The sequence below is a fragment of the Diceros bicornis genome, chromosome 15, assembly GCF_020826845.1.
Source record: "Diceros bicornis minor isolate mBicDic1 chromosome 15, mDicBic1.mat.cur, whole genome shotgun sequence".
Lineage (NCBI taxonomy): Eukaryota > Metazoa > Chordata > Mammalia > Perissodactyla > Rhinocerotidae > Diceros > Diceros bicornis.
The window spans coordinates 56,219,907-56,232,574 of NC_080754.1; the positions used below are offsets into that span (position 1 = coordinate 56,219,907).

The window sequence follows — 12,668 nt, forward strand, 5'->3', positions numbered from 1 at the left end:
AAAACTTTATAGTATTTTCTTAGAAATTAACATGTGATAATATGATCTTTCAGAGAATCTTCAATTAACAGAACTAATTTAAATGCAATTTTAGAAAGAAATCTTTTTGTTGTAAAAGGACTGATTCTCTATTCCTTGCTATGCAGTTTCCAGGGGAGCTTTTGCCAGCATCTGTAAACGGAAACATCTGGGATACCCTATCATAAACCTCATACATGGTGGCCTTCTACTTTTCTCCTATGTTCTTCCTAACTTCAATATCTTACTTCCTCTTAATTATTTAGAAATAGTGTAAAACATATGTGGTTAACACGAAGTACTTTATGTAAACACTGTAATTATTTTATCACTATGTACCTTGTTACTATTTACATATGCTTTTCCAATTTTTATTTTGTAGAGATTCTCATCCAACCTACCCCAATAGTAACTTACAGAGTTATTGGTGGCATTCTGGACTTTTATATCCTTCTGGGAGATACACCAGAACAAGTAGTTCAACAGTATCAAGAGGTATGTTTCAGGTCTATTCTATTTTATAGAATTCTTTTCTACCATGCTTTTCTTTCATCTAACATGTCCACATATTTAAATGGCTTTATTTAAGATGTCTGGGGCCTGTTAACTAAATATATTTTTAAATCTTACCATTTTTCAGATGTGAGTAGGTGGTTTTTATTTTTGTTTTTCCTATACAATGAAGCATATGTATATTTAAACATCCATATTTGTGATATCAAATTGTTTCTTGCTTCTGGGCAGCTGAGTTCATTAGTTGGATTTCTTTGAGATGTTGTATATTAAATCCTTAGTTATTCGTGGCCTACTTTGGTGGAATAAAGCAAAGGGAAGTATCTCACCTTCAAGACTGAGGATAGGCAATGGATGTATAGATCATACATTCCTTTGATAAAAATCCTAGAGGCAACTGAGTTACGAGGAAGGCTAGTGAAACGTGCTGTTAATGCACAGTAGGTAGTGTCTAGGAAAATTGGCTCTGGCCTTCAGGCTTAGAAGGGCAGATTTTGAAACATAGTCTCAAGTCTTATATCTAAGGTTACTGTCTAAGCAATTCTTACTCATCTATTGAATAACGTCTTTGTGTGCCTGAGCCCAAGATGGACCTTACAGAGGTAAGGAATCCAGGGCTTACCATGAGGCCGATTTTAAAAGTTTCTTCCAGGGGCCGGCTCCGTGGCTTAGCAGTAAGTGCGCACTCTCTGCTACTGGCGGCCCGGGTTCGGATCCCGGGCGTGCACAGACGCACAGCTTCTCCAGCCATGCTGAGGCCACGTCCCACATACAGCAACTAGAAGGATGTGCAACTATGACATACAACTATCTACTGGGGCTTTGGGGAACAAAAGGAGGAGGATTGGCAATAGATGTTAGCTCAGAGCCAGTCTTCCTCAGCAAAAAGAGAAAGATTAGCATGAATGTTAGCTCAGGGCTGATCTTCCTCACAAAATAAATAAATAAATAAATATTTAAAAGTTTCTTCCAAATAATTGTTCTCCTGTGATGGTTGGTATATATAATTCCTGGTGTTATGGTGGAAAAATAAATTATTTTTATTAGTGTGTGATTTAAGGACATGCCTGTTTTTAAAGTTTTGTTTTACTGATTTATCTTTTGACATGTAATTCCCATTTCCTAAAATGATCTCAAAGAAGTAACTACTATCAAGCACTTTCTTTAATTAGGATCCAAAAACCTGAAATGAGAGTAGCTGGATTTTACACAATTGAGTAATCTACAATGTCTAACAATTCTCAAATTGCTGTTCATATATGTGAATTTCAGAGAAGCACACGAAATTTACAGTCTCTGTAATATGAAATTATAATTACGGTGCTAGGCTGGCCTATATACAGACTTTTTGTATGTTTATCACACCATCAAAACAGGGGACAGCACATTTTTTGAAATAATTTAACATTTGATTTGTGAAATATTAGTTGGGATAGTTGTCTCTTGCATACTGAGTAAAGTCTGTGGTCAGCAGTAGTTGCTTTCGAGTCATGCTTGACGTGTGAAGGCAACATATGTATAATAGTAGTGCACTTGTTTACATCAGTTTATGGGGAGACTTGCAGAGACTTGAATTTAAGCAATAAGATAAAAGACTGTTTTAGAATATAGCACCGTTAATCACTGCTGCATTTAAATGAGGCTCAAATTATATAGAGAGTAGGCAAAAGAAACTTCAGTTTGTTTGAAGAAAAACAAATCATGCTCTTTGTATAAGCTAACCTATTAGAGGTCTCAATATGTTAAAATTTAAAACATAATTCATTTGAATGACCGGATAGTTTTAAAGATGATGTATACATACAAAGTATAAGGTGAATAATATATAAATTAATATAATAGATAACAATAAATATTTTATATACTTTAATGAAAAATAAATAGTCGTATATAAATATATATATAGCACACACACAAGGAAATTTCAATCACATGTCCAAATCTCCAAAGAAATTTCATGGAACTTAAGATGTTTATCAATAGAGTTAAAAAATACTGATTTTTTGAGAGTTTTATTTGATACCAAGTTATTTTTTAAACAAATTTATGCTTAAACTGAATAGAATACAATAACCTAACATGAGTAGTTTTAATATAATATATATTATATATGTAATTATTAATTGTATATAATATATTATTTGTATATTACTATATATATATGTCTAAACCAAAGAAAATCTATCATACCAAATAAAGTTGTCTTAATGTAACCTAATACTCAGTTTTTAATTTTTTAAAATGTTTCATTTTAATTTTTTTTTCTTGCTGAGGAAGATTAGTCCTGAACTAACATCTGTGCCAATCTTCCTCTATATTGTATGTGGGTTGCTGCCATAGCATGGCTGACGAGTGGTGGAGGTCAGTGCCTGGGATCTGAACCCATGAACCTGGGCCGCCAAAGCGGGCTGCTCCCAACTTAACCACTACGCCACAGGGCCAGACCCCGTAATACTCAGCTTTCCATGCAAAAATTTAATATCAGTTACACCCTTATTCACACATGCAAAATCACGTTCTCTCTTGTGATGAGACACTGATAGTCCATTGTGGGTGTGCACTGAGCCGGCTTGGGCGCCTGAGGGAGTGAGAGGAGAAGGGGCTCCATGTGGCCTGTGGGGAAGGGGAAGAAGGCAAGGCCCTACATGTGAATGAAATAAGTACTTTATGAAATAACTGGGTGGGAGCCTTGTAAAATATTTATTTTATTAATATTTTTGAAAACCAGGAGAGAAATAAGTGCCAAAATGTAAGGGAATAGAAATAGTTTACTTTTATGTATCTTTTCTCTTACGTGATGACCATTCATTCATTTTGTTGCCATAGGAAGTGGGAGTGTGGTGGGACAGTTTCCTTTTTCTCTTGTCTCTTTGATGCTATTCTTTTGTTCTCTTCTTTAACTTTCTATGTTGGGAAAAATATACCTTTGCAATGCTACTTTCTCAAGTGCTTTCTAATTTTTTAACACAAAATAAACAAAAGATGAGTCACAAAACACAAATGTGTTAAGTGTTTCATAACAAAATTCTAACAGAATATCCAGGACACATTTTAGAATGCAAATAACACTAAATATTTTTTTAAAATATGTAGTTAAACTTAAATGAATGCCAGAGATATAACAGAATAAGAAACATGTTAGTATCAGTTTCTAATGCCTTTTATTGAAACTAATTAAATGTCCTTTTACTTCAAGCTTGTTGGACTACCAGCAATGCCGTCATATTGGAGTCTTGGGTTCCAACTGAGTCGCTGGAATTATGAGTCACTTGATGTAGTAAAAGAAGTGGTACAAAGAAATCGGGAAGCTGGCATACCATTTGTAAGTGGGATGAAGGTTTTGTGGGAATATATACCAAGTTAAATACTGTCACATAACAATAAATGTAGGAAATTGTCAGGATTATCATATATATATGGATTATTAAGCTGCTTTTTAGCTATAAAGTACATATTATGTCTATATGCAATGCCCACACCTACCTGAAATTTTGAGGACTGTTTATGAATTACACTAGAACAGAATACATGTTTAACTGTGAACAAAATCATATTCAGCTTTTTGATAGACTATTTTTTAGAGCCTATATACTTTTTAATGTAATAAAATTTAATGTATTCTATGTAGTGTGTAGATTTTTGTTTTCTATACAATGAATCCCATATATATATGGGATTATGCTTTAATAATAGCATAACACACATCCAGTGACCATCACTGAAATAAATGTGAATGATCATTTAATGATTTTGTACTTTAAAATTAGGAAAACTAGTTTTATAAACAATATCATTGTGTCTTTAGTGAAATAAAAGGGATCTAACTTCATTTACTTTTTTTTTTCTCTAATGCTGCTTTATTATTTTATAGAATTATAGTTTTCCAGAAATATTTTTGATGACCTATTTTATTTCTTCTCATTTTTTTTTAAATTTTTTGTTTATTGCAGTAACATTGGTTTATAACATTGTAAAAATTTCAGGTGTACATCATTGTACTTCTATTTCTGCATAGATTACATCATGTTCACCACCAAAATACTAATTACAACCCATCACCACACACATGTGCCGAATTATCCCTTTCACCCTCCTCCCTCCCCCCTTCCCCTCTGGTAACCACCAATCCAATCTCAGTCCCTATGTATTTGTTTATTGTTGTTATTATCTACTACTTAATGAAGGAAATCATACGATATTTGACTTCTCCCTCTGACTTATTTCACTTTGCATTATACCCTCAATGTCCATCCATGTTGTCACAAATGGCTGGATTTCATCGTTTCTTATGGCTGAGTAGTATTCCGTTGTGTATATATACCACAGCTTCTTTATCCATTCGTCCCTTGATGGGCACTTAGGTTGCTTCCAAGTCTTGGCTATTGTGAATAACGCTGCAATGAACACAGAGGTGCATGTACCTTTACAAATTGGTGTTTTCAAGTTCTTTGGATAAATACCCAACAGTGGAATAGCTGGATCATATGGTAGTTCTATCCTTGCTTTTTTGGGGAATCTCCATACTGTTTTCCATAGTGGCTGCACAAGTTTGCACTCCCACCAGCAGTGTATGAGAGTTCCCTTCTCTCCACATCACTCCAACACATGTTGTTTCCTGTCTTGTTAATTATAGCCATTCTGACGGGCGTGAGGTGATATCTCATTGTAGTTTTGATTTGCATTTCCCTGATAGTTAGCGATTTTGAACGTCTTTTCATGTGTCTGTTGGCCATCTGTATATCTTCTTTGGAGAAATGTCTGTACCCATTTTTTAATTGTGTTGGTAGTTTTTTTGTTGTTGAGATGCATGAGTTCTTTATATATTTTGGAGATTAAGCCCTTATCAGAAGTATGGTTTGCAAATATCTTCTCCCAATTGTTAGGTTGTCTTTTCGTTTTGTTGATGGTTTCCTTTGCTGTGCAGAAGCTTTTTAGTTTCATGTAGTCCCATTTGTTTATTTTTTCTATTGTTTCTCTTGCCCGGTCAGACGTGGTGTTTGAAAAGATGTTGCTAAGACCGATGTCGAAGAGCGTACTGCCTATGTTTTCTTCTAGAAGTTTCACAGTTTCAGGTCTTACATTCAAGTCTTTAATCCATTTGGAGTTAATTTTTGTGTATGGTGTAAGGTAAGGGTCTACTTTCATTTTTTTGCATGTGGCTATCCAGTTTTCCCAACACCATTTGTTGAAGAGACTTTCATTTCTCCATTGTATGTTCTTGGCCCCTTTGTCAAAGATTAGCTGTCCACAGATGTGTGGGTTTATTTCTGGGCTTTCGATTCTATTCCATTGATCTGTGTGTCTGTTTTTGTGCCAGTACCATGCTGTTTTGGTTACTATAGCTTTGTAGTATATTTTGAAATCAGGGAGTGTGATACCTCCAGCTTTGTTCTTTTTTCTCAGGATTCCTTTAGCTATTCGGGGTCTTTTGTTGTTCCATATAAATTTTAGGATTCTTTGTTCTATTTCTGTGAAAAATGTTGTTGGAACTTTGATAGGAATTGCATTGAATCTATAGATGGCTTTAGGAAGTATGGACATCTTAACTATGTTAATTCTTCCAATCCAAAGGCACGGAATATCTTTCCATTTCTTTGTGTCTTCTTCAATTTCTTTCAGAAATGTTTTATAGTTTTCGGTGTACAGATCTTTCATCTCTTTGGTTAAGTTTATTCCTAGGTATTTTATTCTTTTTGTTGCAATTGTAAATGGGATGGTAGTCTTAATTTCTCTTTCTGCTACTTCGTTGTTAGTGTACAGAAATGCAACAGATTTTTGTATGTTGATTTTGTATCCTGCAACTTTACCATATTCGTTTATTACTTCTAAAAGTTTTATGGTGGATTCTTTAGGGTTTTCCATATATAAAATCATGTCATCTGCAAATAGTGAGAGTTTCACTTCTTCCTTTCCAATTTGGATCCCTTTTATTGCTTTCTCGTGCCTGATTGCTCTGGCTAGGACTTCCAATACTATGTTAAATAGGAGTGGTGACAGTGGGCATTCTCGTCTGGTTCCTGTTCTCAGAGGGATAGCTTTCAGTTTTTCACCATTGAGGATGATATTAGCTGTGGGTTTCTCATATATGGTCTTTATTATGTTGAGGTACTTTCCTCCTATACCCATTTTATTCAGAGTTTTTATCATAAATGGATGCTGTATCTTGTCAAATGCTTTCTCCGCATCTATTGAGATGATCATGTGATTTTTATTCTTCATTTTATTAATGTGGTGTATTACGTTGATTGATTTGCGAATGTTAAACCATCCCTGCATACCTGGAATAAATCCCACTTGATCATGGTGTATAATCTTTTTAACGTATTGTTGTATGCGATTTGCTAGTATTTTGTTGAGGATTTTTGCATCGATGTTCATCAGTGATATTGGCCTGTAATTTTCTTTTTGTGTGTTGTCCTTGTCTGGTTTTGGTATCAGGGTAATGTCAGCTTCGTAGAATGAGTTAGGGAGCTTCCCCCCCTCCTCAATTTTTTGGAAGAGTTTGAGAAGGATAGGTATTAAGTCTTCTTTGAATGTTTGGTAGAATTCACCAGGGAAGCCGTCTGGTCCTGGACTTATATTTTTGGGGAGGTTTGTGATTACTGTTTGATCTCCTTACTGGTGATTGGTCTATTCAAATTCTCTACTCCTTCTTGATCCAGTTTTGGAAGGTTGTATGATTCTAAGAATTTATCCATTTCTTCCAGATTGTCGAATTGGTTGGCATATAGCTTTTCATAGTATTCTCTTATAATCTTTTGTATTTCTGAGGTGTCTGTTGTAACCTCTCCTCTTTCATTTCTGATTTTACTTATTTGTGCCTTCTCTCTTTTTTTCTTGGTGAGTCTAGATAAAGGTTTGTCAATTTTGTTGATCTTTTCGAAGAACCAGCTCTTGGTTTTATTAATTTTTTCTATTGTTTTTTTGGTCTCTATTTCATTTATTTCTACTGTGATCTTTATTATTTCCCTTCTTCTACTGATTTTGGGCTTTGTTTGTTCTTCTTTTTCCAGTTCCTTCAGGTGCATTGTTAGATTGTTTATTTGAGATTTTTCTTGTTTGTTGAGATAGGCCTGTATCGCTATAAACTTCCCTCTTAGAACTGCTTTTGCTGTATCCCATATATTCTGGCATGTCGTATTTTCATTTTCATTTGTCTCCAGGTATTTTTTGATTTCTTCTTTGATTTCTTTGTTAACCCAGTCGTTGTTCAGTAGCATTTTGTTTAATCTCCACGTATTTGTGGCTTTTCTGATTTTCTTCCTATAGTTGATTTCTAGTTTCATACTGTTGTGGTCAGAAAAGATGCTTGGTATTATTTCAGTCTTCGTAAATTTATGGAGATTTGTTTTGTGGCCTAATATGTGATCAATCCTGGAGAATTCTTCGGTTTTTGGATGGAATGCTCTGTATATATCTACTAGGTCCGTCTGTTCTAGTGTGTCGTTTAAGGCCAATGTTTCCTTATTGATCTTCTGTTTGGATGATCTATCCATTGGTGTAAGTGGACTGTTAAAGTCTCCCAGTATTATTGTGTTACTGTGTATTTCTGTTTTTATGTCTGTTAATAATTGCTTTATATATTTAGGTGCACCTACATTGGGTGCGTAGATATTTACAAGTGTTATATCCTCTTGTTGGATTGTTCCCTTGTTCATTATGTAATGCCCTTCTTTGTCTCTTTTTACAGTTTTTGTTTTAAAGTCTATTTTGTCTGATATGAGTACTGCTACCCCAGCTTTCTTTTCATTGTCATTTGCTTGGAGTATCTTTTTCCGTCCCTTCACTTTCAGTTTGTGAGTGTCTTTAGGTCTGAAGTGTGTCTCTTGTATGCAGCATATATATGGGTCTTGTTTTTTTATCCAGTCAGCCACCCTATGCCTTTTAATTGGAGCATTTAGTCCATTGACGTTTAAAGTAGCTATTGATAAGTATATACTTACTGCCATTTTTTAACTTTTTTTTTTTCTCAGTGTTTTAGTAGTCCTTCTCTGTTCCTTTCTTCTTCTATACAGAATTGATGGTCACTTTAGTTTGACCTCTGTCTGAAAGCTGTACTGTTAACTCCCCTCCTCCCTCCTTTTATGTTTTTATATCATATCTAACCTCTTATTTGTATATTTGTATCCATTACGTTCTAATCATGGAAGTAGATAATTTTCCTATTTGTGGTCTTCTCTTTTCCCCTTAAATCAGTCCCTTTAACATTTCTTGTAGCACTGGTTTCTTGGTGACAAACTCCTTTAATTTTTGCTTATCTGGGAAAATTTTGATCTCTCCTTCCATTTTGAATGATAACCTTGCTGGGTAGAGTATTCTTGGCTGTAAGTTTTTTCCTTTTAGCACTTTAAATATATCATGCCATTCTCTTCTAGCCTGTAAGGTTTCTGATGAGAAGTCAGCTGATAGCCTTATGGGGTTTCCTTTGTATGTAACTTGACATTCTCTTGCGGCTTTTAGGATTCTCTCTTTATCTTTAATTCTGGACATTTTGATTATGATGTGTCTTGGTGTGGGCCTCTTTGGGTTTATCTTATTTGGGGCTCTCTGTGCTTCCTGTACCTGGATGTCTGTTTCCTTCCTTAGGTTAGGGAAGTTTTCATCTATTATTTCTTGAAATAGATTCTCTGCCCCCTTGTCTTGCTCTTCTCCTTCCGGGACACCTATAACACGGATGTTAGTGTGCTTGTTGTTGTCCCAGAGGTCCCTTAGACTGTCCTCACTCTTTTTAATTCTTTTCTCTTTTACTTGTTAACCTTGGGTAATTTCTTCTAGTCTTTCGTCCAGCTCACAGATGCGTTCTTCTGTATTCTCTACTCTGCTTTTGAGTCCCTCTAATGAATTTCTCATTTCCAATATTGTATTCTTCATTTCTGATTGGTTCTTTTTTATATCTTCCATTTCTTTGTTGACATTCTCACTGAGTTCATCTATTCTTCTCCCCAGATCAGTGAGCCTCCTTAACACTCTTAGTTTGAATTCTCTGTCGGGTAGGTTGCTCATTTCTGTTTCACTTAGTTCCTTTTCTGGGGTTTTGTCCTGTTCCCTTACTTGGAATGTATTCTTTTGCCTCCTCATTTTGCCTCTTTCCCTGTGCTTGTGTCTACGTATTAGGTAGGTCAGCTACGTCTCCTGCTCTTGGATAGATGACCATATGTAAGTGATGCCTTAGGAGGCCTGCAGTGTGCTTCCCTCAGTTCTCAATGTTCCAGGGTTGACCCCTATGTGGGCTACGTGTGTCCTTCTGTTGTGGCCTGTTTGCTCTCTCTGTAGGCGCCCAGGGAGGCTGAGTTATGCTCCTGGCCAGCTGTTGTAATGCTCAGCTGCTTGTAGTTGTTGTGGACCCTTCAGTCTCTTTATGAGGTGTGGGGAGCCCCAGCACAGTTGGCTGCAAGTTCTAATACCACATTTGTGTTGCAGTATTTCTTTTAAGTGAGTAGGCCCCCACTGTGGCAGGTTGTTAGGCTCAGGGCCTTACAATTGCTGTAAGCCTCTATCCTATTAGGTCTCTTGTCAGCTCTCTGAGGATTGCAGCTGGGTGGGGCTGGCCTCAGGCACAGGAGCACCCAATTGTTTCAGGCTTTGGAAGGTGGGGCAAACCTCCTATGTGGGTCTTTGAGAAGCACAAGTCTTCTGCAGCTGACAAGCCCTGCTGCCCACAGGTCCACACACACAGTCAACACAGTCCTGCCCCGTGTGAGCACCCCGACCTCCCCAAGCGGACCCAGTCTGTCCATGGTGGGAGCCCCACACACTCAACCACCGCCCCACACTCTCCACCCGCTCCTTGTGCACACCCTGTCCTGCTCAAGTCGGCTCAGTTGCCAGGCTGCAGAGAATCCAGTCACCAATCTATGCAGGCCCACAAGTTGCCTGAGGGCTTGTTGTTGGGTGGGTTCAGTCTCTAGGGTGGGCTGCCTGCCCTGGCTGAGCTGGATTAAATCGGTGCTCTAGCGGGTGGGGCAGACCCTGGGCTAGCAGGCCTCAGGGAGAACTCCAATGGCGTCTGTGTCAGCACGCCCACACCAGGCCACAATGGCCGCCGCCAGTGTCCCAGTCCCTGGAGAGGTCTCACCCCTCACCAAGATGCACTCACGGCCTATTAGGTGAGTCTCTTGTCACCAAAGCACTGTGCACCTTTGTTTCTGGTGATTTTAGGATGCTTTCTGAAATGGGTGAGTTTGTGCGTGGGCCCTTTAAGAGCCAGTTTTAGTTTCTTTGTGAACCGGGTTTTCTGGGGGTGCTCCCCGATGTTTTAGTAGCAGGCAAAGTCAGATATTATGCCGCTGGTCTCGATTGTGCTGGGTCCATAAAATGCCCACAGCGGCGGGGCTCCCCGGCTCAGGGCCCCATGCCTCCAGGGAGGGCTGCGTACCTGTGGGCTGCTCCCGGGTGGCCGTGAAGCTGGCGGCTTGTGAAGATGGCGTTTTTCCTCTCCAGAAGGGAGTCTCTGCCTCTTCCACCTCAGTTAGGATTGTCTGTTGTTGCAGGAGTTCCTCTTATCCAGTTTTCAGTTCTGTCTCAGGGGTAATTTTTCCACGAGTAGTTGTAAATTGGCTGTGTCCGGGGGAGGAGGTGAGTTCAGAGTCTGCCTACGCAGCCATCTTGACCCCATCTCTTTCATTTACTTTTTAATCATTATATTTATAATACAAATTCATTGGACTTAAATATTCAATTGATTAGAGAGTTCTTTCAGTACTATTTATTGAAATATACTCTGCTAATTTTCAGGATACACAAGTCACTGATATTGACTATATGGAAGACAAGAAAGACTTTACTTATGATCAAGTTGCATTTAGTGGGCTCCCTGAATTTGTTCAAGATTTGCATGACCATGGACAGAAATATGTCATCATCTTGGTAATGACTGATTATATATTAATACATTTTTAGTATTTACACATTTGTAAGTTATTAGATTTTCTAGTTTCTTCTTTCTATTGTTAGGACCCTGCAATTTCCATAGAGAGACGTACTGATGGATCAGCATATGAAGCCTATGAGAGAGGAAATGCACAAAACGTGTGGGTAAATGAGTCTGATGGGACTACAGCAGTTATTGGAGAGGTAAATTATGAGATTCATTAAAGTTGTGTTGCTCAGATGTTCTATTGTGCAACAACAACGTTTTTGTAAGTGTGTGTGTGTGTGTGCGTGTACATGTGTGTGTGCATTTGCTTTCAGATCTGGATTTGATATTTTAATTGCATAGAGAAATCTTAGGCAGAGGAAATATTCCAATTATCTCTAAAACTGTTCTTGTAAGAAGACAGATAATTTTTCATGCTACACGCAATTAAAACTAAAGCTGAAAAATATTATAATATTATTACAAAAATTCTGTTAATTTTGCATGAAATAATTACATATATAAATTGGGAAATTACATACTGGGTATTAAGTTTCATGGTTTACATTTAGTCCTCACAATAAAATAATGAGATAACTATGATTAAAACTCTTGGTTTACAGGTGAAAAAAGTGGATTTGAGAGAGGTGCAGTAACTTTCCTTATATTATAGAGGTAATAAGGAGCAGAGTCAAGAAACTAACTGCCTAGCTTCCAAATGCAGAGTTTTTAACTAGGGTGAATATTTTTTTGAAGACAACTTTGTAAGACATATCAAAATCCACAATGTCTAGATACATTGACTTGGTAATTCCACTTCAGTAAGTTAGTCAAAAAATAAATGAATAAAAAGGAGAAAATATCAATTTATAAAAACATGTTTATTAGAGCATTATTTAAAATATTGAAGAATATCCTAACCATCACTCTTTATTACATTATCAAAGTTAAAATTTCTGGTGAAAGACTTCTTCAAATAATTATGAGATCCATTAGGAAACAAAAACTGAATTTTCTCCCCATAATGCCACTTGATATCACACAGAATACATTTTGTTAAAACCTGCCCTGTTAGATATGGACAGATCAGATCAGATAGCCAATATGCATAATTTGGATAAAAAACAATATTATTTATCCAAATTTATCTTAAACTGATTTCTTCTTGCCTAATGACATTATTTTAGGTAATAAGTAAAATAATTTGAAGAAGCATAAATCATAAAGACGGAGCATAGTATGCATAGTGTTTAACAGTATGGACTCAGATACGAGATTTCCT

The 12,668-nt window shown here is 36.8% G+C and overlaps 1 protein-coding gene across 1 annotated transcript in view; it reads left to right on the forward strand.

The window, feature by feature from the left end:
• SI (sucrase-isomaltase) overlaps positions 1–12,668 on the forward strand; it is a 91,737-nt gene that overhangs the window by 11,241 nt on the left and 67,828 nt on the right. The window contains exons 8-11 of the mRNA XM_058556418.1: positions 401–513; positions 3,728–3,853; positions 11,266–11,397; positions 11,485–11,604. Coding sequence (XP_058412401.1) covers positions 401–513; positions 3,728–3,853; positions 11,266–11,397; positions 11,485–11,604 — 491 coding nt within the window. The remainder of the gene's footprint in view (positions 1–400; positions 514–3,727; positions 3,854–11,265; positions 11,398–11,484; positions 11,605–12,668) is intronic.